Source organism: Aspergillus eucalypticola (genome assembly GCF_003184535.1).
Source record: "Aspergillus eucalypticola CBS 122712 chromosome Unknown BO83scaffold_24, whole genome shotgun sequence".
In the NCBI taxonomy this organism is placed as follows: Eukaryota; Fungi; Ascomycota; class Eurotiomycetes; order Eurotiales; family Aspergillaceae; genus Aspergillus; species Aspergillus eucalypticola.
Window position 1 is genome coordinate 412,756 of NW_020290298.1, and position 26,104 is coordinate 438,859.

Sequence of the window (26,104 nt, forward strand, 5' to 3'; positions counted from 1 at the left end):
CGCAGGGTGGAAAAATATACAGAATCAAAGAGATAGAAAATAGTAGGATGAGGGGGGTGGAAAATGGTGGACACCAGGCCAGCAACGCAGAGCACCGGGGTGAGGCGGTAGGATCCCAAAAGAACCAGCGGAAGATGGTAAGGTGTAATCACACCAGAAAGGGGGATGTTTGATAGGGGGAGAAGAAAGAGAGAGGTGGATCAAAATACACAAGAACAGTTTCCCGAAAGCGCAAGAGGACCAGGAAACTATAGCTGCAGGACTTACCTCAGAGGAAGTTCAGTTCAAGGTATCGGGGCGAATTGGGGGAGAGTGGGAGTGGGAGGGAGGAGGATCTCTCAGACAGGCACGCTTCACTGTTTGGCGCGAACGGGAGCGGTATAGGGAGCAGCCAGTAGTCAGTCGGTCTGGTTTGCTGGAGTCGATCGTCTCTTTCCGTGTCGCTTAGCGGCTGCCGGGAAGCGGGGTGCAAATGAATTGAGGCCCCCGGGGGAATGAAGAGAGCAGAAGAAGTGGGAATAGTAGCAAGGTAAAAAGAGTACTAGAACCACACGGTCGCAGTTGGCAAAAAGGAATCAAAAGAAGGAAAGTAAGGAGAAATCAAAACTTCTATCGTCAGCGCGTTCAACCGTAAAGAAAGCACGAGAAACCAGCCCAGTCGAGCAGTCTGAGAATTGTAAGGGATTGATTGATGCGATAGTAGTTGGTCGTATCAAGCTGAGGTCGGGGAGGGGAGGGGGGAAGCAGAGCAGCAGACTGGCCTGAGGCTGTGGCTAACGGACTGATTGAACTGACTGACTGACTAGAAGAGCGCTCGGACGTAGTTTTCTTAGTGGTTGAAGGTCAGGTCGTGGGCCTGGTTGGGTCCCTTTTACCAAACTATCTTTTTTTTACCTGCCGACCACCAGCACGATGGGAATCGGGAATCAACCGGTTTTAAGAGGTCCAAATGAAATGAAATGGGAGGGGCAGCGCCTCAGCATTACGAAATTTATACTTAGACCATCTACCACTACAAGTACTCTCCCACCCTCCGGAGGGTTCATGTTGAACTGTCTCGAAGTGCAACTACAGGCAAGGGGTCAGACAGACAGCGCATTCCCCCCGAGTAAGAAACTCGTATTTTAAAGAAATAAATAATAATAATAAGGAAAAGAAAGCAACCGCATCATCTTATTAGAGGAAAGAAAATAGCAATCCACCCATCCAGCATCATATGTCTCAGTTGCAGCTTTTTTTACCCTTCCATCTTATTTTTTTGACGGGGGATTCGGGATGATGGTGTGGCTGTTGGTTGGTCATGTGACTTGCAGATTCCTAGCATCGACATCCATCTTTCCCCCTCCAGGTTGGCTGTGAAGCATACACAGGAATGGGGATTCTGCTGTAGTAGTTAGTAAGGTGGTTACGAGGAACACTCTAGTACCGAGCCTGATCTAGTGAACCAATTCACCGGCTCAGCAAGTTGTAGTAGATGTGAATTAACTTTAAGACCCCTGGAGACTAACGGTTGACGTCAATCCTAGCTCCATATTTGTGCAGACTTATCCGCTTTTATATAGCTTCGACCTAGGGATAGCATTTCCCCCAAACGCTCTTGACACATGATTAAATAGTCCCAACAAGGGCTATAAACGGTGCATCTACGACGTACAGACAACATGACAGATCAACATGGCGCCAGAACAGCCCCATTCTACCAGATCCCCTCACGTCGCATTGTCAGCGTCGAGCACCCTGCCATTATCAGAAACCTTGACAAGGCCGTCGACACACTGAAGGGTGATGCGGGCATAACAAAAGTACGTTTAACCCATTCAATTGACTATCACTCAGAAGGACTGACAAGTTACTCCAGATATTACATCCCCCAAAGCCTGACAGCCCGGCTCATCTGCTTCTGCGGCCGGAGGATGCCATGTCCAGGCCGCTCCAGTCGACCAGCTTACCGTCCAACAACATCCTTTTAAAGGTGACGGTACCGAAGAGGACAGGTCGCAAGCGAAAGAAGGGGTCGAATGAGCCCTTCAGCGGTGTTGCTGTATCCACGGTGCATACGGAGCCGCAACGACGCAGTGCTCGAGAACTGCTGCGGAGTTTGAGTGATAATGCATCCAGGTATCAGGTCGAACCGGTGGGCTTGATTAACCGGACACATGTGTTTCGGGGTGAGTCTACAGACTACCTACATAAACGGAATATCCTGCATGATACTGACACAACCAGGAATGCCGGACTTTGTCTTCTCAACGGGCTCCAGTTCCTTTGCCAACCGATTCCGGGAGCAGATATTGCCATTTGACTGTACGTGTCCTGCCACCACCATATCACCTCTCAACACAAACTGACTGGATGCAGACGACAAAATGAAACAATTCGACCTCGACATGAGCAAAGGCGCCATCACCGACGTAGACATCATCCCTCCACCGTCCTTCAGCTTCGGAGACATCCCCTTCACCTACATGTAAGCCCCATCTCCATCCCCATGCCTATCCCCAACCCAACATCCCAACTAACATCAAACCCCAAAGCTACCGCCAAAACCCAACAGTCCGACAAGCCATCGACAACTCGGGCAACATAACAACAGTAAACACGCAACGCGTGGTAAAAGTCCTCACCCACCTAGTATCCTACGACATCGCTACGGTCCCAACCTCCCCGCGCACGAACTGCCCACCCATCCACACACTCGACAAAACGCTCCAAGAAACCATCACAGCCGTGGAAACCCTCTTCCAACAACGCCCCGCCTGGACACGCCGAGGGCTACGCAACTCCCTACCGACAATCGAACAACGCTACGCCCTCCGCCACGCAATCCCCTACGTCGGGTACATCTTCCGCTCGGGGCCCTGGCGCGACGCCATAATCAAATACGGTCACGACCCACGCACCGACCCCTCCTACCGAATCTACCAAACAGCCATGTTCCGGATCCTACCCCGAGAAGCCGAAGTCGCACGAGACGGGTACACAGGCCGTCGCCACGCCGTCGCCCGCGCCGGCGAAGTACCCCAATACCTCGACGAAACTCATCACCAGCACCCAGACCAACCTACGGAAACCCAACAACTCCCCACAACAACCCACCTTTTCACAGGCTGTTTGCCGCTCCCGCGCGACGGACGGATGTGGATGTTCTGCGACGTGACGGACCCCACCCTCCGGAGGATCTTATTCCCATCGGATCCGCCGCCGGCGGGTTTCCTGCGCGAGGAATGCGATATTGTGACGGATGGGTGGTTCGGGAACGGGACGTTGGCGAAGACGAAGACGATTATGCGGGCGAAGGTGCTTGCGCTGTTGGATGATAAGATGTTGGATGATGAGGTCGAGTTTGCGAATATTGTCAAGTTGCCGGATCATGCTACGCCGGAGTCGGTCATGGTGGACTTTTGGCTTGATCCGGCGGTGGCGTCGCAGAGGGAGATGATGATGGCCACGGAGGTGAGGGGCATTATCAAGGGGGCGCCGGCGTGGAAGGAGAGGGTTGGTGGTGGTGGTGGTGCTGCTGGGAAGAAGGGGGTGGTGGGGAGGGAGGAGGTTGGGGAGGAGGGTGATAGGAAGGGGAAGAAGAGGGCGGATCGGAGGGTGCAGTTTCAGGATGAGGTGGGTGGTGATGGTGATGGGGATGGTGGCGGGGAGATGTTGAGTGAGGGTGAGGAAGAGGCGTACGAGCAGGAGGAGTTGGCGGAGGCTGTGGCGGAGGCGGCGGTGTCGGGTGGGGCACAGGTGGATGATGAAGATGAAGAAGATGTAGACGAGGATGAGGAACAGTCTGATGAGGATGACGGCGGGGAAGATGAGGATACGGAGATGGGTGGCGTTGAGACTCCTAGGAATACGAGACGAAGAGCTTAGTGTACTTGGTTGTAGTGCAATTTACTAGTTACTAGTCTATGGAAAGGACATTGTTCATAATAATGTATTTTTATTTGTATTCTCATTCTCCTTTTTTTGCTTTTGATTAGACTGAGGGGTATGTATCTCATACAGGCATTAAGCGACGTAACACATTCTTAGGTCATTAGGAGGTAGGTAGGTAACGGACGCAGCATTCAGATGCGCAAAAGAGTGGTGACGGAGGGGGCCATTATATTTCAGGCCAATGATAGTGACTCGTGTCGAGGTAGGTAGTAGTTCGGGTAAGACAGTGGGAAGTCGAATAGGAAGGTATGGTGTGGTGTAGGTTTTGGACGTGATAATAAGAAAAAGGACTCAAGAAAATTCGTCTCGTGACGGATCTGGTCGGTATAAAACGGCTCCAAACGAAATCAAAAAGACTGTATAGGTAGGGTATCCAAAAACGATGCTGTACAACCCTGGAGTAATCCGAACGCCATATAATATAACTCTTGTTGGTATGTATGATGGGGTGATAGTCCGAGGCGAGCTATCAAGTGGTGGCCGCGGATTCAGTTGGCATCAGCGGCTTCTTCCGCAGCACTCTCGCTCTCCCAGATCTCGATTGCCGCCTCAGCTTCAACCTCAGCGGTAGGCTTGGCAGGGGCGGTTACTTCAAGCAAGGAAGAGACGGAGGAGACGTTGGAAAGCTTGCTGCGGGCGGAGTTGGGGGTTGAGCGTGGTGCTGATGGGGCCTTCTTCGCATTCTCCTCGGCCTCGTCATCATAGACAACGGCATAGGAGAAGGCATGGCAGTCATCACCGTAGTAGTCGGCGGCATTGAGGTCACCCAATGGCTCACGAGACTCCTCCAGCATGACAGACTTGCGCGCCGCAGCCGCAGGGGACTCCTGCTGACGAGAACGGGGAAGATCAAGTCCGAGTTCCGCCGGAGGTACATTCTCCTTGCCTCGACCAGAGGTCTCAACTTTCCCTTCCTGGTCGCTGATGTCCAGGACACAGGTGGAGTGTTGCATGAGGTTGGTCATCTCTTCCTGCTCGGTGTCCACATGGATATCGAATGACCAGGATGCAGGAGCTTTAGGGCTGGGCTGACTCTTTGCCTTTGCGCCAGACAGAGCGGTTGCAAGAGAGAATGGGCGGTGGACGGATTTCCGGTTAGCGGACTCGGGACGGCTTTTGGCGATAGTAGAACGACGAGAGAATGGCTTGCAAGACTTGGGCGGTGGTGAACGTCCAGCTGGCCGAAGGTTGGGAGCGGACTTGGGAGTAGACACGGTTGGTTTGGTGGGTGTGGTTGGCTTGCGAGGAGTGACAGTGGTTGACTTCACGGTGGTCAGAACCATGCGAGAGGTTTTGAATGGCTTGCAGGGTTCCTTGGCAGGTTCCAGGTCATCATCGTCGGCACCACGCTTGCGTTTGGCGGATTGTTTGAAAGTGGTTGGGTCGATATTCTCCGAGTCCACGTCCGACAGGGGCTGTCTCTTTCCCGAAAGAATGGCACCTATAAGAATAGTATGTTAGCTATGACGCGCGTGGTGAGAATGGGGCGAAGTTTCGCATGTTCATACCATCTTGTTTGTTCTTCATGTTCATTCTAGTCTTGAGCAAGGAGCGCATGCGTGGCGCGTCCAAGCTGGCAAATGGCTGCCGCATGGTGGTTGGGGTCATGGTGAGAGCGGCCATGCTGTATACCGGCCGGAATAAACCAGGAACAGCGGATTGAGTGCACCGAAAGGGATGTATAGAGGTGTTTAGGCAGGCAACGAGGCCGTGTTGGAGACGAGTTGTTTTTAGTCGCGTCGAGGGAGTGAAGTGAGTGGGGTTGGTAGATTGATTGGCGGTCTGGAGAGGGAAGAAGATCGACGGTCAGGATTGGAGCGGGAGAGGCTGAGTGAATGGAGGATGGAGAAAGCAGTTAAGGTTAATCCACGATCCAGTCTTTTTTGGTGGAAGTCCAGACTGGAAGGGGACAATGACAATGACAATGGGAAGTGTCAGGACTAAGAGGAACGAGGGGACCAGGCGAGGAGATATAAGAGTTGGAGTGAGGCAAGGGCTGTTGAAAGGCAGGTGGTGGTAGGCAGCGTCAACCGAGAAAGAATGCCTAAAAATGGAGAGGGCAGGGAAAACGGTGGGCTGCTGGTCATTCAAGGCTCATTCCAAGGTTTCTGCACGACAGTCGAAACATGCAGATGAACGGGTTTCAAGGGTACGGGTTTGGAAAAAAAATGTTTAAAAGAGAAAAAGAATTTAAGTCGACGAGGGGAGGGGGAAGGGAAGCGCGAGAGCGTGGACGTGGACGTGAGACGTGGAGGTGGAGTTGTATAAGTAAGTCAGAAGCAGGAATGGAGTCAAGGCGAAGAAGCGCGTCAAGTTCGTGTCGCCCGCCAGATGGGATGGGATGGGATCGATGGCCAGGGAACCCCGAGAATTCCAGACGGAGGCTAAATCCACAACTGACTTAAACTACCGATGGTCCCATGCAAGGCTTCGAGACCCATTATTGATCGATTATTGGTTGCGACTCCCCCATCTCATTTCGGCCCTTCTTCCATCACGTCGCGTCGCGCGATTCAGGGCTTACTTTTTACTTCTTTCCCCAATGCGGCATGCAAGATGCATTTCGCGATTAATGTTTTCTCTCTTCTTCACTTACTCATGATATCATCGGGAATAGTCGATCATCTAGAATGCCTATCGCCTTTTGCCTCTTCACTAGTTTTAGAATCTACTTTCTATCAGACAAACTCCATTGAAACCTTATTGAACGTTTGTCTCCATAGCTGCTCTCCCTCTCCCCACCCGTCCATCATCCATCCTCCCCCCTTCAACGCGTTGCCATCACGACCCTTTCTTCCCCTTCGTGCCTCTTCACCAACCAAACTGTCCCCTCCACGACGCATGGCGCGCCCGTCGCTCCTTCGCGCGTGTCTATCACGACCACGTATCCCCACCCCATGTTTCACCACCTGCACCCCCCTTGAAGCCGGCGCTACGGCAGCCCGTCTATTGATTGTCGGTTGGCCACTGGATAGACAGTAGAAACTCCGTACATGGTGTAACAACCAGCATACAAGAGGCGTCGATCTAGTCTAGATTCGACCGATCATGATATAATTATCTTTATTAGCTTCAGCTCGAAGCGCTTTTGATTAGGTTCTTCATATATAATGTTCCATTTGCCCCCCCGGCGCTTACTGACCCATGTCTCTGTCGCTGCTGCATGACCTGAAACACCGATTCTAAGATGTGAGGTGAACTTCTGTCCTTACTCGCTGCAATTTCTTCATCCCTCCTCTGTACGCAGCTATAATTATACAGATGTGCACACGACCTCAAAAGTCTGGGCCGGAGTCAGGGGCTGATGTACGGTACGCGGCCGTTTTCAGAAGTATCGGTGGTGAATGAAAGGAAAAGTACATGGACTGACCAATTTACCTATCGACAATGACACGCTCAATCCATTCATTCCTCAAATACAGAAAAAGCTTCAAATACTAAGTCTTTTGGGCCTTGGAGCAAGCGATCAATGACATACCTCTGCTTCCCCTGCCACGGACAAAAAAGAGTTAATCTTCGTTAACCTTTTGACATGGCAGGGCGATAATAGTATCTCTCTCTCACCACGCGCGGCGCGTCAAGTAATTTTCATACCCCACTTGCCAGCTGGTCGTTTGATCTTCCGGAATGCTGTCAGATACTTGTACTGTGGATCCCTTGGAATGTAAGACCAGACCGATCATACTTATCACCCAGGCCACGGTTGCCACGAAGCCTCATACCTCACCTCTCAGTTCCCTTTTGCTGGTTACCCTTCCGTTTGGACCCGTTCGGCGCGGTCTGAACCAGAAATCAAGTTCCTGAGTTGTCAACCCCAGTTACCTAGCTAACACCATCCCAGAAACTCATCTATACTACCTTTTGCCGAACAGAACTAACGGTCTATCACATCAGGAAGACATATCATCCCCTTATATCTATTACAATCCCATCAAAATGCATGCCCTGGCAGCACAACAGACAGTCGAGACTGCGGGCCTTTTCAGCCCATCGTACCCATGGTTCAGTGGCTCCGGCGGGACCATGACCGTGTAAACTGCGGTGTTGACTATACGTCGGTGTGGAGACGAAGGTTGACCCCGTTAGACGGTGCTGTCATTCTCCCATTTGGACACCTGGTGTCTGGAGTTGTCAACTTTCAAGCGGTTCGTTTTGAAAAGAAAGTCCGGGTCTTCTGCTATCATATAAAGAACGCGTTCATGAGCCTGCCACATACCTAGTGATTTGCCAGCATGCAGTTCATTGGCCAGCATTGTGACGTAGTGCTCCAAGGTTCCTTACGAAAAATAAGCAGAGTCATGTTCGAAGCTTACTGCCATTTGCCGCTCGTCGACGGGGCAGAGACTACTACTATACTAGTCAGAATATTATAAATGGGGATAGACCCATGTGCATGGTATGAGAGGCACCAGTTTACCTAGTATGCAAATGGAGCATGATGACCGATAATGAGCACTACCAGCTAGTAAGTATTTGGTAGTAACCATATGGAGCCCTGTAGTAGGAGAGGAAGACATTAATCAGGCAGAAACTAGGCGTCATTCGGTCAGGTGATAGTGAGCCTAGACTTACTAGTGAAGTAATACGCATCGCGCAGTGCTACTAGATGAAGCAGTCTTGAGTTAGTGATATGTAAAACTCTTCGAAAACAAACTCGGAGGACCGATGCTATGACCTAGCCAATGCTACTATTTATAGTGTAGACTAAACTAGGATTTGGATTTTTTCAACATGACTATAACTAAGCTTTCGCTTACCGCATTTATATAGATGATTGAGCCCCGTCAGACGATTGCAACGGACATAATCATTAGAGACCAAAGTGGTAGATAGGCTTTGAGCCCATCTGACGAAATCCCAAGCCACCCTAACATTGTATCAACTCACAAATTGCGCTTACTGATACGACTCGAGATGCCTTGGCATTGCTACCAGGCTTTGTTCTCTTTTCAACATCCCGGGCATCTACCAAGCACGCAGAAGCCCTGAAAGCGTCATAGTCAATCCAGCGATTTCATGGAGTAAAGTCAGCCAGACTTCTTTTCTTTCCGCGGTAATGCATTTGTCTCAAATGACAAGATTCAAGCCTTGATTGAGAGTCTGATTCGATAGGAGTATTTCAATGCAGTAGCTTGACATTATAGGTTCACGCTGTGGGCGCAGAGCTGCAGTAAGAATCGAGGCTCCATCAGACTTCGAACTAAATGCTTTTCGGACCCATGTTTCGTACCGTTGGCTCTCCAATCTGTCCTATAAGCCCCCGGACCAGACATCTCGGAATTTTGTTGTGTTAGATGGCTGACTGGACATCTCGTCATAATGCTGCATACATGTTGTTTCTCAACGACGTAAAGATTGTCGGCTTGACTCAGATGGGAGACTCTTCCAGAGCAAAGACACCCATCCGCTCTTGTCTCGAAACCATCCACTTGCCCACTGCCACAATAACGCATCATAAGTTCTTCGAACAAAGACGATCTCCCTTATACTTATCAGACCTGTAAGACGCTGCCTGGTATCATATTTCACATAATAGGTCGAAGTATTTTCCCCAGAAAGTCTTTCACTATATTTATTTCCAGAGGGATATAGTCATAAAGGTTGAGAATCCCACAGCGGTGACTACCATGAGTTGGGGTCACAGAGCTCCTCGAAAAATCGGATCCAGAGGGCGCACGCCTCCTTCCAGGAAAGGCAAGGCACAGAGGGCTAAGGACGACGCTCGAGGTTCTCAAGCGATCGATCCTTACCTTGACGGGGTTGACGGCGTCAGCCAGAGAAATCGAGATTCCCAAACCAATGAAGACGAGGGTAGTACTGCCTCTGTCTTCGAGCGGTATAAGCGCAGAAGTGCTAGCAGCAGTACTAGTATTAGTGATAACAGCAGAACTATCACTAATGAAGATTCCCAAAGCCATGCAGACCCGCATCAGGGTGCTGCTTCCGTTTCTGAAACGACCGAGTCCGTCGGGACGAGGAAGTCGAACAAGCCGGGGGGGGGGGGGGGGGTAGGAAGCAGCACTCTGGGAGTCAGAAAAAGAAACAGAAGCAGCAGCAGCAGCAGCAGCCTCCAAATACCATCCGGATTAAGGATGATAGATTTGACAGAGTGTTGCTGATCAAGCCTCGTCAAGAAGCTTTGAACTATGCCAAGGAGGTGACAGAGACGTCCCCAGATGACAACCATGTCTTCTGGGTGGACGGATCGACAGCCGCCAACGAAGCAGCGCCATCTGGAGTCGCAGTTATCCACGGGCACAGCGGACAAGACGCGGATGAGCTGTACTGCCTCGAAGAGATCCGGCTCAGCCAGTTAGCTGAGCTGTTTGCTATTGGGGCCGGTCTTAGAGCTGCAGTCCGCCAACTGGAGCGCCTTCAAGTGTCAGGTCATGTTGTCCAGGTCTTCACGGACTGCCAAGCGGCCATGGAAATGCTGCGGCCTAGAACAAAGAAGTTGAGCCCACTCGCTGGCCGTCTAGTGCGTCGTGTTGACGCTCTTTCTCACCGGCTTTGCTCGATGGGAGTTAAGGTCGAGCTTCATTGGGTTCCGGGACACCAGTGTGTTCGGGGCCATAAGAGAGCTGACTTGTTGTCCAGGACTATCACAAGTTTTATGATGAACAACCTGGCTGACAAGATTAATCAAATCAATGCAGTTAGAGTGGACTGCACTTTCCTCGAGTTATCCTGAGCACATATATATATATATATATATATATATTGCGTTAGGCTGATACAAAGACTTTCCTCCCCATCTAGACTGGTTGGTATTCCTTATTATTGTTGTTATATTGTCTCTCGTTAAATTCGCTCATCTAATAACGGATCAGTCGTTCACCATGAACAAAGCAGTACGCCATACACCGAGTCATCCCCGTTAATCCCGAGCCCAAATCGATACGTAGTCATCCCAGCAGACTAACATCGGAAGATTATTCGTGACAATATCGCAAGGTATGAAATCAAAAGCAGACATGAAGAAACACTAGACACCGTGTCGGTATACTTGTGATCCACCGGACCGGATTTGAACGGTTTCTCGTCGTTGCATAACCACCAATGCCCGGTTGAGTGCTTGTTCCGTGTAGCCCCTTCCGTCGACAAATTCGCGTCTCAGCGTCGCCAGACTGGTGCTCCATCCAATAGGTAGGCGGCGCTTCAGTTCGTCTTCGATCTTGCTTGCTTCCTCCATCATCTCCTTGCTACCCTGGCCCTCACCTTGAGTGACAGCGTCCATGGTAGAGGCCAAGAAGAGACGAATGGCTTCGTCGACATGGGCCTCAGTGGCGACAGGCGACAGACTCAACTTGGCCAACGATTCGGTAATACGGACGATAGCTTCAAGCTGACGAACGGTGATGGGAATGGAAGAGCGGGTGTTAGCGTCAAGTTCAGCACGGTGGACTTGCTTTCTGATGGTGACAAAGTGCGATGACAGCTTCTCAGCAGCTTCATCCGAGAGACGGGGCGCACAGCGACTGTAATGATGTATTAGCGTTTCTGACTCATATGTTGGGTATACGAGGCGAAGGACAACTTACGTGCGACAATAGCTGATGTAGCGCTTCATCTTATCCAACGGGATCTCAGCCTCAACTTGCTCTTCAACACCCCGACCGCCCATATGCACACCCATAACGTGTCTGGCTATGCTTTCATCACGGCTGCGCTCGTGATCATCGCGGACAATGAAGATCATATCGAAACGAGACAAGATTGTCGTCTGAAAGTCGATGTTTTCACCAGGAGTCTTGAGGTCATCATAGCGACCGAAGATAGGGTTTGCTGCGGCCAAAACAGACGTCCTAGAGTTGAGAATAGTAGTAATTCCGGCCTTGGCGATGGAAATGGTCTGCTGCTCCATGGCTTCGTGAATAGCAACACGGTCCTCGTCTCTCATTTTGTCGAACTCATCGATACAAACAACACCACCGTCTGCGAGCACCATGGCACCTCCTTCCAGGTAAAATTCGCGAGTAGCGTGGTCGCGCTGGACCGAGGCCGTCAAACCTGCTGCCGAAGAACCCTTACCAGATGTATAGATCGCAATGGGGGAGACCTTCTCAGTGAACTTGAGCAACTGTGATTTGGCCGTACCAGGGTCACCAAGGAGAAGTACGTTGATATCACCACGAAGTTTCATTCCGTCGGGAAGAAGCTTCTTAGAACCACCCATGAGCAGGCAGACAATGGCCTTCTTGATATCCAGGTTGCCGTAGATGGACGGGGCAATGCTTTTAGCAAGAGCCTCATACAAGTCAGGACGCCGGCTCAGTTCCAAGAACTCCTGCTCTTCCTCTTCAGAGAAGATGGCGCTACCCTTCGCGGTATGATCCAGATCACTGCTAATGCCCACCGCCCGCAAGTACGGGTTGCGGATAGCCACAGCGCCATCCTTCTTGCCACCCTTGGAGGACTGGTAGATAGAGAAGATACCCATCACTGTGCAGCGGGAACCAGGCACCACGCGGTTGGCCAGGTAACGGTCGGCCGAGATAAGGACGTGTCTGGGAAGCTCACCAACAGGCACTTGATCAGGCGCTTCCTGGAGCTTAAGAACCTGTTGGTCGACGAATTGACATTTTTCGTGCGACACAACGTATGGGTCTAGTGGGCAGGGTTCCGACTGAGGGTCGCCGGGCTGCTGCTGTCGGCCACATCTTCTGGGAAGTTGAACACCCGAGAAACCACCATCGACCTGAAGATCTTCGTGGTGGCCACAGTTTTTACACCGAACGTGCATCACTGTTGCCTTGGATGATATCGTCGAAGCGCCAATAACGATACCAGGGATACGAACAAGGTGCGAAATGTTGGTGGCATTGAGGTCACGGATTGAGATGTGTGTAGCAGAGGAGTGGAGTAGAAGCTGATGGGTGGGTAGTTGGATGTCTCTCTGGGAGGGGTATACTATGCGACGAGTACAATCTTGGAGTGCTGATTCAAACTAAGTGGCATTGATGGTCAGGATGAGGTTCAAGGATTTAGGAGATGGAAACTCACGAGGGGGATGAGGTCGGCAGGCTCTGTGGTGAGCTTGTGTGCTAGCTCTTCGTTGTATGAGATCAAATGAGCGATGTCAATATCGCAATAGTATTGCTTGACCAGAACATTCTGGCGAAGTTGGTCACTGCCATCCACCTTAGCTTTTGTTGACTTGAATCTTCACTGTATCCGGGCTAGGGCCAAACATACCGGTAGATGAATGCATTGTCAAGCTGGAATTCGAGCACAAACTCCTTTAATTTTGCTCGAATCTGAGAGCGAGAATCTTCCACACCATCGACGCTAGGAGCGAGGACACTCAGGGTATAAGGGGTGCGTCTGTCCATGGTGAAGACACTAAAGCGGACTGCGGGGATGGGATTGTGAGATGTGTTGATTTCGGGACCGTCTCATTGCCAGGGCAAAAAAGGAAGTGCAAATAACTTTTGCGGCGGGACACGAGCCGAACGCGTCGCGTCGCTTTCACGCGTTAAGTGGTTTAATTCATACCTGAGGCAGAGAAACAAGCCTTCACCGCTCTCCAGACCGCTAAAGGCGGCAGAAATTAGTGAACCTCGTCGCAAAAATCTCGGATTTAGCGGATTCTGGAAACATACAGATCCAAAAAACTCATCTGAGATTCTGTGAAAAGTTTGGCGGTGTGGTGTGGCAGTATTTTGGAGTGCGTCCACAAGCACGAGAACTTGAGCACGAGACTTGGTGCCGGCAGCCGGAGATACTAACTTCCCGAGGGGTACCCAAAGCAGACTAGTGGACACGGTCTCGGGGCCTGGCGCCATACCGAATCGGGGGAAGCTGTCATGAACCAACCCCCGTATCAGAGGGTCGAGGGTGACGTTGCAAGCGGGCTTTGTCGGCGTGGCTTTCATTCTCTCCTCTTGAGACCACAGGCTTCATACCCTGGCAGTGTGGGATCATTGGCTGGACGCCGTTAATGCCCCTTCGTTTTTGATTTGCAGCTTTTTCTCCTTGTCATGTGTAGTTAGCCGTCGTTCGTTCTCCCGAGTACTACTACTAGCACGGTGGCTGTGGGAGTCTCTAATCCGCTATCGACGATATGTCGTCCGCGACCCCCCGGAAGTCCATTGACAGCTTGGCTTCAGGCGCATCGACTCCCTCTCTGTCTCAACTCTCACTAAACCAGATTGAATCGCCGCGTGCGTCGACTCAGAGGTATCCGCTCAGGAGAGGGTCGACTGCCAGCTCGATTGCCAGTATCGGGGGTATTTTGGATCCTTCCCACCGTCATGGATCGATAGCTGAGTCCGGCCAAAATGGTACGGCCTATGGGAGTGAGGAAATCTATGAAGGAAATCGCATGCTAATTCGACGCAGCCATCTCTACTCTCCTGCAACCTCCCATTGTCCGCACCGGTCTAGTTCCCCATACCGCTGTCCCCTCCGCCGGATACAAGCCGCCAACTACCCGCGATATACCCCCTGTCACATTGACCAACATTCCGCATGTGGATCCCAAAGCATTCGAAGCCTACTTGTCGCAAGTTGGGTCGTTGTACGACGTCTTCCAACAAGCAAAGGAAAGCGCCGGAGATCAGGAGTCGCAGCTAGCGCGGGGTAGCGACAAGTCTTCACCCAAGGCAGAGGAATCAGATTCGTTGGCCCCAAGGTCCAGGGAGAGACGACCATCGGCCATCTCAACCAGTTCACGAGCAACTTCTCCGTACGATACCCGGGGTCGGAAGCGGTCGTTTGCCGGTCGCGGTCGTGGTCATGCTATCACACCTCTATCTACCATCCCGACGGTCTACTTCGAGGACGACTTCCACCTAGAGAACCCACGCACCTTCGATGTCGTTTCGGAAAAGTCTGAGATTGTTACACCGTCAAAGGAAAAATTCGAGAATGGAGGTGCCCTGGAACCGGCGCCCACGGGTAGAAAGGCTCTGGCTACGAATGCCATTCTACAAGAGAAGCTTTCGTGGTACATGGACACTGTGGAAATTCACCTTATCTCTTCTATCTCGACTGCATCTAAGTCTTTCTTCACTGCGCTGGGGTCACTGCGGGAGCTACATGCAGAAGCCGCTGACTCGGTGAAACGGATCCAGGTCCTGCGGAAGGATTTACAGAAGATTGACCGTGAGATGGCGCTGGGTGGACTCAAAATTGTGAATTTGCGACGGAGGAGAGAGAATGTGCGAATGCTTGCAGATGCAGTATCGCAACTCCGTGACGTCGTCCAGTCGGTTTCCCGATGCGAGGAATTAGTCGAGACTGGTAAAATCGAAGAGGCTGCGGATGGATTAGAAGAGGTGGAAAGACTGATGGCCGGAGAGTATACCCCTGGCTCTCCCGACGGCAACGAGAAGCAAGAGAAACCGAGAAAAGCCATCGATTTGCGCAAGCTCAAGGCCCTGGAAGGCGCATCTGACGACCTGGCGCATCTGAGATACCGCATTGGCACAGGGTATGAGAGCCGTTTCTTGAGCGACCTGCTGGGCGACCTGAGGCAGCATGTCGAAAACGTGCCTTTGGATACAACATTACAACGATGGGGCTCTGCGTTCCAGCGGCAGCGGGGAGGACAGCGTACAGGGGCTACACAAGCCCCAGCATATATGGCCTTTGATGACCAGTTACGATCCCGGTTGCGCCTGCATCTCACAGGCCTTGCTCGCGTACGTCACACGACACCTGCAGCGACCGCTTTCAAGACCGCGGTTCTGCGAGAGATGAAGAGCTTGATCCGCAAACACATGCCCAGCTCGAGTGATGACGATAACGAGTCAGTGGTATCTGTGTCCACGCAGAAGTCCCAGCAGCTCAGCCAGCAGGAAAAATCATCCATCCTCGCGCGTAACCTCCGGGCTCTGGATGCCCAAGACTCATACAACATGCTCGCTCGCGTATACACTGGTATCAGTGAGTCGCTGCGGAGACTTAGTGTTCAAGTCAAGGTTCTTCTTGATATTGCCAGTGGGTTGGAGAATCCGGCTGCAGTGGGTGTGAAGTCCGGGCCACCAAGCCCGAATCCTCAAGGTCCAGGCAAACCTGCAACACCGGGCCCTGTAGCCGTTGTGGCACAGGACGAGATTCTGCAGGTCTTGGATATGTCCAGCCTTCTTGGCCAAGCCGTTGATATTGCGCAATCACAGGTTACCAAGGTGCTGAAGGTTCGATCCGAACAAACATCTCAGCTACTAAAGGATGAATTCCTCAAGTACTTCACTCTCAACCGGCTCTTCGCTGATGAGTGTGAGGCCATCTCCGGGCGTAGCGGTACCGCCTTGAAGACAGTTGTAGGCAACCAAATTAGAGACTACATCAATCGCTTCGGGGATGGACAGCGACGCCGCGTGGTCGAGGTAATGGATGCGGATCGATGGGATGCAAGGGACTTTGGAGAAGCCGACAATGCTATTCTCGATCGTATCCTCGGCGCCAGTACTAGAGATATTGATGTGTGGGTCGACGCATCCAAGATTTGGCTGCCCGAGAACGAACGCCGACAACCGTCTCCGGCCAGCACAACCGCTGTCAACGGGTCCGGAAAAGAGAAGACGCGCAGTGCCGTGATCGACGAGCAGAAGTACATTCTGTCCGAGTCTGCTGTTGCGATGATGAAAAGCATCGAGGAATATCAATATCTCATGGCGAACATACCCAGCATGATGCAAGACATTGCGCCTGGTTTGTTGGAGTCATTGAAGCTGTTTAACTCCCGATCATCTCAATTGATCCTGGGTGCCGGGGCTACAAGAAGCGCAGGTCTCAAGAACATCACCACAAAGCACTTGGCTCTGTCGTCTCAAGCACTAAGCTTCATCATTGCCTTGGTTCCCTATATCCGAGAGTTCGTCCGCCGCCACGCGCCTTCCAGCCCGCTGATGGGCGAATTCGACAAGGTGAAGCGACTGTACCAGGAACACCAGTCCGGAATCCACGAGAAACTTGTGGACATCATGGGATCTCGATCTGCCATCCATGTGAGTGCCATGAAGAAGATTGACTGGAACGCACCCGCAGGGGGCAGTGGTGTAAGCCCGTACATGGAAACGCTGGCGAAGGAAACCGGCACGCTGCATCGGGTGCTGAGCAAGCACCTCCCCGATATGACGGTCATGATGATCATGGATCCTGTGTTCAAGAGCTACCGAGAGCAGTGGACAAAGGCATTCGAAGAGGTCACCATGACTTCGGAGACTGGCAAAGAACGGTATGTGTGCCACCGCATGGTTGACTCAATGTAGGCTAATTATACGACCAGACTGAAACGCGACGCAGAGTATCTGCAGACGAAGCTCGGCAAGATCGACGGCTTCGGCGATCTGGGCCAGCGTCTTGTCGAACTAGTGAAGCAGAAGAAGATCGCTACAGAATCCAAGGATGCCACCGATTCGTCCGGAAAGTCGTCGCCTGATTCCAACGGCTCAAAGAAACCATCCTAAGCAGAGGCGATTCATATCCGGGCCTTGATGGCCCAGGTGTACATGATACAAATTCACCCCAGAAGATCCCAGTACCTCTTGTTGGTACAGGGCTGTACAGACTTTATTTATTTCACATCCATGTTTTTCTTCACATCACCTGGCACACACATGAAGTCCGTGACCATATCTATATAGACTCTAATAGGAACATTTCCCACTACACCGACACTCAAACACTTTAGACAATTTCAGTTTCATTCAGTTATTTCATTTCATTCGACCTCAACCCGGAGGTCATCATCATCACCTTTCACTAATAACTAGTGAAAAGCATAATATAGTATAGACTGTTAATACATATCCACCCAAAGAGGTACCTAAATCATGATATTCATGCATCAATCACCGAACTCCAATGCTTTTATAGTTTATGCCTTGTGAGCCCCCAATCCCTTCTTATCGCCCAATGTCTTGGGCTCGTGGCCGCCCTTTCCACTACCGGACTTGTTCGGACCTGAGCTGCCGCCAATGCTGTACTCACCGCCGCTGCTCTGGGCGGCCTCGGGGAGAGGAGCGGTGCGCTGGACGCGGTTGAGGTGGTCGTTCTGTAGCAGAATTAGCAAACACTCTTTCTTCAATGGAAGATATTTTTGGGAAGGAGGATGAACATACGGCAGGGTTCGTTCCATGAACCTTGGTCTCGCCGGCCTCGATGGCGTTGTCGGACTGGATGACTCCGTTGTCGTATTCGGCTCCGCGGGGCATTTTGATGGCTGCAAGGTACTTAATTAGTATGAGCTGAGAAACTAAACTCACGCAATGGTGTATAGCAAGTATATAGCGTACCTTGTGTATGTATATATATATATGTAGTAAAGATGGAGATAAGGTTTGTTTGTGGGAGTTAGATAGATTGTTGTTCGATTTGAATCTGAGTCTGAATGATTGCAATGGTACAGTTACTGCAACCTACTTATATCCACAAAAGTCAAGGTGATGTGTTCATCGATTCGGGGCCCAGATTGTTGGCGTTGACACCATCGTGAAGTCATCGGTGCCGGGTACGGGCCCACTTATGATCTCATCGATAGGTCGGGAAGGACAGGTACCATCTTACTACAATCAAGTAAGGGTTGGAAAATTTTAGGTAAATGCCATGTTTTAATTGAAGGGATTTGATGTTTCAGAAAGATATTTTCTTGGTACTTGTGATGGGGTTGTGGTTGTGGTTGTGATGTCGTGTGTCTTGGCTGCCTTGGTTCATTGGTGCGGTGGTCCACGGTGTATGTAATGTATGCCGGTTTGGGCAGGTAGGTATTTTAGTCTATTATGTTGTGTTTTATGTTACTAACCAGTGTTAATATGTGCTACAGAGGTGTCATAGTGTATGGGTTTTCAAATGAAGAGGAACGTGGCAGCCCGTAGTTTGAGATGGAATATCAGTGGATATATGGTCTGTCGGGTGTACCTACCCATTGGGATATCTTTGGACAGCAGGATGCCATTATGACTTCTATGTTCATTAATCAAATACTCAAAATCAAAAGAATACAATCCGACCTGTTGATGAAGTGAGAATAAGCGACAGGGGTTGGCCGTGTTGTTCAATGCCTCCCACGTGGAAGGATACTAGAATATAGCATTCTGCCCTGCGCTAACAGCCAGCCGTCGTGATTCCGGGTCTGAGGGTTACTGAGTAAAAATCCAGGGACCATGTTCTACGCCTCACCGTTACGAAGAAGTACCAAGGTACCATCTATGGCTGGCTACATACTACGTGCAAAGTGGCTACATACGACTTGAACTCACCGGATCAATATCTGGCTCAACTATGACATCGCCAGTGTGCCAATGTCTCACCATCTTGATGATGATGTATGGCCTTAGCTTGCATACAAGGCAAGCAAAGCACGGATACTCACCCACCGAGCTATATAAAGGCGTCGGTGCGCCGTTCATGGTATGTAGGCTGCTCTGAAGCTCACTGGCGAAGAATGCAGATCTGGATGCGGCGATCGTAAACCTATAGAGGCGCATCCGCGCGGGGTAGCTTCAGATGTGGCAGAGCTGAATATTATTCGCCGCAGCAATGGAGCTTTGACACATTGAACTGAGATACACACAAATACCTATCCATTGCAGCAAATACTTTTCATGGACCAGGGGAACACCGATATCGCCCTTCGGGACATACCGTTGTCGGTAAGCTTTCTCGAGGACAAAGCGCAGACCAGACCATATTTAGACATTGCTCAACGAAGCAGAGACACGCGGTTGAGAGTATCGTTGGTTGCATTGGCATATTATCTTTGTGAAAGCCATTGCAGCGAATACGAAGCTAGTATGAAGTGGTCTCCCGCGGAGAACCCTGCCACCAGCATCACAATGATAATCTTGCGATCTTCCCGCCCATGATTGTCATCGCGGTGCAGCTGGTGGCTGCAGGCAAGCGAAGTGATACGTTGAGGAGGGCCCGGGGGTTTATCGGCGGCCCCAGGCAGCCAGGCCGGGCGTCACATGAGACTGGTGACGTCACGGGACGACAGCTTTCCCCAGATTTGCCCCGAATTGGTCCAAGCGGAGACGAAATCTGGTACGTGTCTTGAGGGTGAATATATGGTTCTTATCAGGGAAGAGTTCGTTCCTTTTCCGGTCGCAATTGATGTCCTTTCAAAATGGGAGGTGGAGAAAAAAAAAAAAAAATCTCTTCACGGGTTCCTGACTGAGGGGAAATTTTCAATTTCGCATTGTGCCACCAACAAGCCGACCGGGTGTCTGAACCCCCTGTAGGGAGGCGGCTCGACTAGCTCCCAACCATGTAAAACTTCCTTCCCTTCACCCTCTCTCCCACCAAGCTGTAGGCGTGATGGGCGCAGATAGCAGGGTCGTGCAAGTCCGAGCTTCCCAGCTGGAACGTTGCAACCCATCATCATCTGGTCGGATGATTCTGCAATCGACAGAACCAACCGGGGTTGTCATTTGCCGGGGGGATCCCCCCTTCAGTGGTTCCATCAAGCCAGAACCGGGGATGCGTCCGTGCAACTCCAAACCTTGGCTATAGCACGGGGGCCCTTCGGTGAGCTCTTCCCGGCACCCTGGTCGGGCCATTGCGCGAAGGATGCTGTCTCGTAGCGTGAATTGAACCTGTTGGAGGAAAGGGAGTGAAATGAAAAGAATCGGAACCCCCTCCTTGCGGTCCAACCACTTGCTCCCTGCTTGATTGATATTCCCTTCGTTTTCCCTTAGTTTCTTCCCCCCGCCACCCCGTTGCCTGTTCTTCCCCCGCACGTCACCTCAACTTTTCTCCTCTTCCTCGAGCTTTGCTGAGCTTGCTGCACCCTCCCACCCCCCGGATGCGCTTGTCCCTCGTGTTCAGCGCCAGTTAAAGAATTACTCCTACCTTCTCCTACCTCTCCTACAGCTCCCGTCTTTCTCTCTCTATTCTTCCTTGCTTTCTCTTCTTTCGTTAAGCTATTCATAACCCTCCCAGCGCTACAGTGCCTCTGAGCGCTCTCAAAGCAAGCATGGCCAGTGAAGATAATGGCCAAGAGCCCATAAAGCGCGATGTTCGCAATCACATTCTATTCGAGGTAGCGACGGAAGTGGCCAACCGAGTGGGAGGTATCTACTCGGTGCTCAAGTCTAAAGCTCCCGTGACCACCGCAGAGTATGGCGACCGCTACACCCTGATCGGTCCTCTCAATCGTGCTTCGGCAGCTGTGGAGGTCGAGGAGTTAACTCCGTCGAATCCTCGCATGATCGAGACCATCCAGTCCATGAAGGAGCGGGGGATCGAGATGGTCTACGGTCGCTGGCTGATTGAGGGTGCTCCGCGCGTGCTTCTTATCGATACAGGCACTGGGTACAAATATCTGGACGAGTGGAAAGGTGATCTTTGGAATGCAGCTGGTATTCCGTCCCCTTCCGCCGATACCGAGACCAACGAAGCCATTGTTTTCGGCTACCTGGTGGCATGGTTCTTGGGAGAGGTACGTAACCTAAGCGCATGGACCGCTGACTGCACGTGCGCATATGCTAATGATCATCAACTCAGTTTATCGCTCATGAACGTCGCCGTGCAGTGGTTGCTCATTTTCACGAATGGCTTGCGGGTGTCGCCTTGCCGCTGACCAAGAAGCGGCATATGGACCTGACAACAATATTCACCACCCACGCGACCTTGCTCGGTCGGTATCTATGCGCCGGGTCTGTGGACTTCTACAACAACCTCCAGTACTTCGATGTGGACGCGGAAGCTGGCAAACGAGGGATCTACCACCGCTACTGCATTGAGCGAGCTGCCGCACACACAGCTGATGTCTTCACGACTGTGTCGCATATCACGGCCTTTGAGAGTGAGCATCTTCTTAAACGGAAGCCTGATGGCGTGCTGCCCAACGGACTGAACGTGAAGAAGTTCTCGGCTGTCCATGAATTTCAGAACCTACATTCGCAATCCAAGGAGAAGATCAATGATTTCGTGCGGGGACATTTCTATGGCCACAACAACTTTGACTTGGACAATACCCTCTACGTATTTACTGCCGGACGCTATGAGTTCCGAAACAAAGGAGTGGATATGTTCATCGAGGGCTTGGCGCGATTGAATCACCGTCTGAAAGAGGCCGGCTCAAAGATGACCGTCGTCGCGTTTATTATCATGCCTGCTCAGACGTCATCCCTGACCGTTGAAGCGCTCAAGGGCCAAGCTGTTGTGAAGTCTCTGAAGGACACAATCGAGATGATCGAAAAGGGCATTGGGAGACGAATGTACGAGCGGTGTCTAGCATGGAAGGAAGGCGACAACATGCCGGACGAGAAAGACCTGATGGCTAGCCAAGATCGTGTGCTACTGCGCCGCAGACTCTTCGCCATGAAGCGACACTCCCTGCCTCCGATTGTCACGCATAACATGTACAATGATCACGAAGATCCCATTCTGAACCAGATCCGACGTGTGCAACTTTTCAACCATGACTCTGACCGGGTCAAGGTTGTCTTCCACCCGGAGTTCCTGAACTCATCTAACCCCGTGCTACCCTTGGACTATGACGACTTTGTTCGGGGTACCCATCTTGGGGTCTTCCCCTCGTACTACGAGCCTTGGGGATACACGCCGGCTGAGTGTACCGTGATGGGTGTCCCGAGTATTACCACAAACCTGTCTGGATTCGGTTGCTACATGGAGGAGTTGATCGAGAACTCGTCCGATTACGGCATCTATATTGTGGACCGTCGCATGAAAGGCGTTGATGACTCCGTTAATCAGTTGACGGAATTCATGTTCAACTTCACCCAGAAGAGTCGGCGCCAACGGATCAACCAGCGGAACCGGACAGAGCGTCTGAGTGACCTCTTGGACTGGAAGCGCATGGGTCTGGAGTATGTCAAGGCTCGGCAGTTGGCACTCCGTCGAGGTATGTGGATCTCCAAGCCATTATATGTAAGAGTGCTCACACAGTTATGCAGCCTATCCTTCGTCATTCGGCACGCCCGATGATGTCTACGATGTAATCGGTGGCACGGAGCAGAAGATATCGCGACCCTTATCCGTACCTGGCTCCCCGAGAGATCGTTCTGGTATGATGACTCCCGGGGACTTTGCCTCCCTGCAGGAGGTGAAAGAAGGCTTGAGTACGGAGGACTATGTCGCATGGCGACTGCCGTAAGTCCACCATCCCAGCTCCCCGGTGTAGCAATGACACAAGGAGCATCGATGCTGACAACCACTTTTATCTAGTACTAGCGAGGAAGAGGAGCCAGATGACCATTACTTTCCGCTCACCCTACGCACGAAGAAGAATGCCGACCGTCCGGCGTCGCCGCTCGATCAGCTGTCAGTCAATGGAGACAGTTGATCGACTGACAGGATAGCCCAGCGCGACAGCCTGGAATTCTGAATAACTTGCATGTCCGAGGTACCGTTCTTGGTGGAATAATCGTGTTCGAGTTTACTTGCTCTCACTAATCGCCCGCGTGTGAAATACTGCTTTTGGTCACCCCCTTGCTATTTTATCCAAAGCGAACTTCATTCAGAAGCGATGGTAGCTGCATTAGCCCGTCGCTCTGGTCAGCATGGCATTTCACGTTGTTGTTCCATTTCCCTTTCCGTTCGCATTGCTCATTCTCTCCATTCTTGCATTGTTTTATCCCTCATTTGCATATGTCATCAACGTTGTAGCCAGCGAATTTGTATCTTCTGATTGGAATCTACCGCAGTAGGTCCAGGTTGAGATAGTCGAATGCACGATGAAGATTATGTTGTAGCCTTACGGTCCCAGAATCTATCACAAGCTCTGAGCTACCTCCATTGTGTGCAGCCCACCGACGCAGTAACCGATAATCGGCCCCGTTGAGAGCGAGGATGCGCAAGCAGCTAGGCTGATCATCCGATCCGAAGCAGAGTCGAGCAGATCCTTCCTCAAGAGTGTCTGGACCCGCCAGCCGTGACCGAAGACATCCGGTTGTTGAGACTAGTCCAGCCAACCATACAGAGTTGAGTCATAATAACCTTGTCCGTTGTGCTTCCAAGCGGGTCTCGAAGCGGGGGAGAGGATGCGACAAGGTTCATGATGAGGTGGTTACTGCTGGAGAACCGGAAAGAACGTCAGGAGCACACCACTCCGGTGAGAGGGACTCCAATGAGACATCTATTTCGTTTTCGTGGGGGTCCTGGATGTTGTTCTCGGTGAGGGACGACGACGCGAATCGCGGATAACTAAGTTAGTAGTGGGGTTTAGTCCAGGGTCTCGCTCGACCCCGCCGCTTCCCATTTATGCCTCGTCTTCTCCCCTCCTTCACTTGCTTTCTTTTTCCTTCATCTTCCTATCCTCTCACGATCTACTTACACTTGTAACTCTTCCTGAACAAATTACTACTACTTCTCCTTCTTCAACAACTTCCTCACCAACCGTCCGGTACGACTCACAATGAGGCCGCGCACACAGGATCAGACTCCGGGTCTTTTCGCTATGGGTTCAGATGGGTCAAGGTATCGTACAATAGTATAACAGTCACTGCTCGCGCATGACAGGTGTTCGACTCGTGCTTCTGCTCCTTTCCTCCCGGTTTGGGGGCAGAAGTGCGGTCGTTCTGAGATTATACTGTCAAAACTTGATCTAGATAATACTAGCGAAAGGACATGCGTGGCACTGATTGTCCCCTAATTATTGGACCTACAGAAAGACGAGAGGGATCTCGCATCCCTCTCTGTTGCTGACAGTTTTCAGACCTTTGCAATTACCCTCGAATTGAGTGTATTTGTGCCAAGATGTCTACTGACAAGATCACCTTCCTGACCAACTGGTATGGATTGGGATCTCTTTCATGATTGCTTGAAACAGGTCACAGAATATATGCTAAATGTTGCGTTCTTTCAAGGCACGCGACCCCGTACCACGCCCCCCTGTACCTCGCCCAAAGCAAGGGCTACTTCAAGGAAGAGGGCCTCAAGGTTGCTCTCCTCGAGCCCAATGACCCCTCCGATGTCACCGAGATCATCGGCAGCGGCAAGGTTGACATGGGCTTCAAGGCTATGATTCATACCCTTGCTGTATGAGCTATCCTTCTTTTTTTTTTTTTTTTTTTTTCCACAACCAGGAGCTAACCAAACAACAGGCCAAGGCCCGCAACTTCCCAGTCACCTCGATCGGCTCTCTCCTCGACGAGCCCTTCACCGGTGTTGTCTACCTCAAGGACAGCGGAATCACCGAAGACTTCCGCTCCCTGAAGGGCAAGAAGATCGGCTACGTCGGCGAGTTTGGCAAGGTTCGTCCTCTATACCCTCTTCCTTAACCCGCCACCATATCCTAACCAACACACCCCACAGATCCAAATTGACGAGCTCACCAAATACTATGGCATGACCGCCGACGACTACACCGCCGTCCGGTGCGGCATGAACGTCACCAAAGCCATCATTCGCGGCGACATCGACGCGGGCATCGGCCTCGAGAACGTCCAGATGGTCGAGCTCGCTGAATGGCTCGCCGAGCAGGGCCGGCCCCGCGACGACGTGCAAATGCTGCGCATCGACCAGCTCGCCGAGCTCGGATGCTGCTGCTTCTGCTCGATCCTGTACATTGCCAACGACGCCTTCCTGGCCGCCAACCCAGAGAAAGTGCAGAAGTTCATGCGGGCCGTCAAGCGCGCTACAGACTACGTTCTGGCTGAGCCCGCCCGCGCTTTCGAGGAGTACGTGGACATGAAGCCGATCATGGGTACTCCGGTCAACCGGAAGATTTTTGAGCGGTCGTTCGCGTACTTCAGTCGAGACTTGAAGAATGTAAGTCGTGACTGGGCTAAGGTGACCAACTATGGAAAACGGTTGGGCATCTTGAGTTCCGACTTCGTGGCTAACTACACCAATGACTACTTGTCGTGGGGACTGGATGCTGATTCCACTGATCCCCTTGGTGATCAGAAGCGTATGGCCGAGTTGCAGAAGAAGGTCGCCGCTGAGGGTGGTTATAAGCGGTTGGAGGTTGCTTCTGAGGCTTGATTGAATGTCAGCTCGAAGGAACTTTGCTCGCTTGGCACCCTTGAGGCAGATATGACATTTATGTAACGGTCTTTACGAGTCTAGCTGGATGTGCTAGCCTACGCACTCTTTTAGTACGACTGCAATCTATCATACGATCTTTGAAACACAAAATCAAACTTTTTCGTAGAAGTCCACTTTCAGTGGAAGTAAACCGAGTCAAGCTAGATCCTATATACCCAATCCAGATGAGATATAATGCTGTACACATGATCTACTCGCTAACATCATGATA

The 26,104-nt window shown here is 51.4% G+C and overlaps 9 protein-coding genes across 9 annotated transcripts; 6 read left to right on the plus strand and 3 right to left on the minus strand.

Moving 5' to 3' along the window:
* Positions 1-1,376: 1,376 nt before the first annotated feature.
* On the plus strand, positions 1,377-3,867 carry BO83DRAFT_439900 (transcription factor TFIIIC subunit TFC1; the record flags this gene model as incomplete). The annotated part of the gene is made up of 5 exons (XM_025536212.1): positions 1,377-1,802; positions 1,859-2,168; positions 2,227-2,304; positions 2,359-2,467; positions 2,535-3,867. The coding sequence occupies exons 1-5, from the start codon at positions 1,662-1,664 to the stop codon at positions 3,865-3,867; spliced, it is 1,971 nt and encodes a 656-aa protein (XP_025385124.1). The 5' UTR covers positions 1,377-1,661.
* Positions 3,868-4,209: 342 nt separating this feature from the next.
* BO83DRAFT_108535 (uncharacterized protein) lies at positions 4,210-5,807 on the minus strand. Its single transcript, XM_025525912.1, has 2 exons — positions 5,442-5,807; positions 4,210-5,374 (listed from the first exon to the last, which is right to left on the minus strand). The coding sequence occupies exons 1-2, from the start codon at positions 5,554-5,556 to the stop codon at positions 4,422-4,424; spliced, it is 1,068 nt and encodes a 355-aa protein (XP_025385125.1). The 5' UTR covers positions 5,557-5,807; the 3' UTR covers positions 4,210-4,421.
* Positions 5,808-9,560: 3,753 nt separating this feature from the next.
* BO83DRAFT_401489 (ribonuclease H family protein) lies at positions 9,561-10,624 on the plus strand (the record flags this gene model as incomplete). Its single annotated transcript, XM_025533467.1, has 2 exons — positions 9,561-9,867; positions 9,915-10,624. The coding sequence occupies 2 exons, from the start codon at positions 9,561-9,563 to the stop codon at positions 10,622-10,624; spliced, it is 1,017 nt and encodes a 338-aa protein (XP_025385126.1).
* A 102-nt stretch (positions 10,625-10,726) lies between these two features.
* BO83DRAFT_439903 (MCM DNA helicase complex subunit MCM5) lies at positions 10,727-13,293 on the minus strand. Its single transcript, XM_025536213.1, has 4 exons — positions 13,129-13,293; positions 12,937-13,063; positions 11,475-12,880; positions 10,727-11,411 (listed from the first exon to the last, which is right to left on the minus strand). Exons 1-4 carry the CDS (start codon positions 13,263-13,265, stop codon positions 10,919-10,921), a joined length of 2,163 nt encoding a protein of 720 aa, XP_025385127.1. The 5' UTR covers positions 13,266-13,293; the 3' UTR covers positions 10,727-10,918.
* A 513-nt stretch (positions 13,294-13,806) lies between these two features.
* Positions 13,807-17,638, plus strand: BO83DRAFT_344089 (vacuolar protein sorting-associated protein 54). Its single transcript, XM_025528715.1, has 3 exons — positions 13,807-14,216; positions 14,275-17,116; positions 17,168-17,638. The coding sequence occupies exons 1-3, from the start codon at positions 13,997-13,999 to the stop codon at positions 17,346-17,348; spliced, it is 3,243 nt and encodes a 1,080-aa protein (XP_025385128.1). The 5' UTR covers positions 13,807-13,996; the 3' UTR covers positions 17,349-17,638.
* Positions 17,577-18,532, minus strand: BO83DRAFT_381018 (uncharacterized protein). The gene is made up of 3 exons (XM_025531888.1): positions 18,177-18,532; positions 18,003-18,103; positions 17,577-17,935 (listed from the first exon to the last, which is right to left on the minus strand). The coding sequence occupies exons 2-3, from the start codon at positions 18,093-18,095 to the stop codon at positions 17,759-17,761; spliced, it is 270 nt and encodes an 89-aa protein (XP_025385129.1). The 5' UTR covers positions 18,096-18,103; positions 18,177-18,532; the 3' UTR covers positions 17,577-17,758.
* Positions 18,533-19,446: 914 nt separating this feature from the next.
* On the plus strand, positions 19,447-19,995 carry BO83DRAFT_381019 (uncharacterized protein). Its single transcript, XM_025531889.1, has one exon. It carries the CDS (start codon positions 19,742-19,744, stop codon positions 19,934-19,936), a length of 195 nt encoding a protein of 64 aa, XP_025385130.1. The 5' UTR covers positions 19,447-19,741; the 3' UTR covers positions 19,937-19,995.
* Positions 19,996-20,487: 492 nt separating this feature from the next.
* BO83DRAFT_108664 (glycogen [starch] synthase) lies at positions 20,488-23,072 on the plus strand. Its single transcript, XM_025525913.1, has 3 exons — positions 20,488-21,319; positions 21,385-22,747; positions 22,800-23,072. The coding sequence occupies exons 1-3, from the start codon at positions 20,855-20,857 to the stop codon at positions 22,997-22,999; spliced, it is 2,028 nt and encodes a 675-aa protein (XP_025385131.1). The 5' UTR covers positions 20,488-20,854; the 3' UTR covers positions 23,000-23,072.
* Positions 23,073-24,600: 1,528 nt separating this feature from the next.
* On the plus strand, positions 24,601-25,830 carry BO83DRAFT_430009 (NMT1/THI5 family protein; the record flags this gene model as incomplete). Its single annotated transcript, XM_025535496.1, has 4 exons — positions 24,601-24,635; positions 24,711-24,882; positions 24,948-25,097; positions 25,159-25,830. 4 exons carry the CDS (start codon positions 24,601-24,603, stop codon positions 25,828-25,830), a joined length of 1,029 nt encoding a protein of 342 aa, XP_025385132.1.
* Between the last annotated feature and the right edge of the window lie 274 nt (positions 25,831-26,104).

Bases quoted from the DNA above. Each gene is read 5' to 3' on its own strand.
- BO83DRAFT_439903 (XM_025536213.1), bottom strand. From the start codon at position 13,265: ATGGACAGACGCACCCCTTATACCCTGAGTGTCCTCGCTCCTAGCGTC. The intron at 13,064-13,128 runs GTATGTTTGGCC...GGTGGATGGCAG, and splicing joins GACAATGCATTCATCTACCG to TGACCAACTTCGCCAGAATG. The intron at 11,412-11,474 runs GTAAGTTGTCCT...ACATCATTACAG, and splicing joins TACATCAGCTATTGTCGCAC to TCGCTGTGCGCCCCGTCTCT.
- BO83DRAFT_381018 (XM_025531888.1), bottom strand. From the start codon at position 18,095: ATGCCCCGCGGAGCCGAATACGACAACGGAGTCATCCAGTCCGACAAC. The intron at 17,936-18,002 runs GTATGTTCATCC...ATTCTGCTACAG, and splicing joins TTCATGGAACGAACCCTGCC to AACGACCACCTCAACCGCGT.
- BO83DRAFT_344089 (XM_025528715.1), top strand. From the start codon at position 13,997: ATGTCGTCCGCGACCCCCCGGAAGTCCATTGACAGCTTGGCTTCAGGC. The intron at 14,217-14,274 runs GTACGGCCTATG...AATTCGACGCAG, and splicing joins AGCTGAGTCCGGCCAAAATG to CCATCTCTACTCTCCTGCAA. The intron at 17,117-17,167 runs GTATGTGTGCCA...TTATACGACCAG, and splicing joins TCGGAGACTGGCAAAGAACG to ACTGAAACGCGACGCAGAGT.
- BO83DRAFT_108535 (XM_025525912.1), bottom strand. From the start codon at position 5,556: ATGGCCGCTCTCACCATGACCCCAACCACCATGCGGCAGCCATTTGCC. The intron at 5,375-5,441 runs GTATGAACATGC...CTATTCTTATAG, and splicing joins CATGAAGAACAAACAAGATG to GTGCCATTCTTTCGGGAAAG.
- BO83DRAFT_108664 (XM_025525913.1), top strand. From the start codon at position 20,855: ATGGCCAGTGAAGATAATGGCCAAGAGCCCATAAAGCGCGATGTTCGC. The intron at 21,320-21,384 runs GTACGTAACCTA...TCATCAACTCAG, and splicing joins TGGCATGGTTCTTGGGAGAG to TTTATCGCTCATGAACGTCG. The intron at 22,748-22,799 runs GTATGTGGATCT...ACAGTTATGCAG, and splicing joins GCAGTTGGCACTCCGTCGAG to CCTATCCTTCGTCATTCGGC.
- BO83DRAFT_381019 (XM_025531889.1), top strand. From the start codon at position 19,742: ATGATTGTCATCGCGGTGCAGCTGGTGGCTGCAGGCAAGCGAAGTGAT.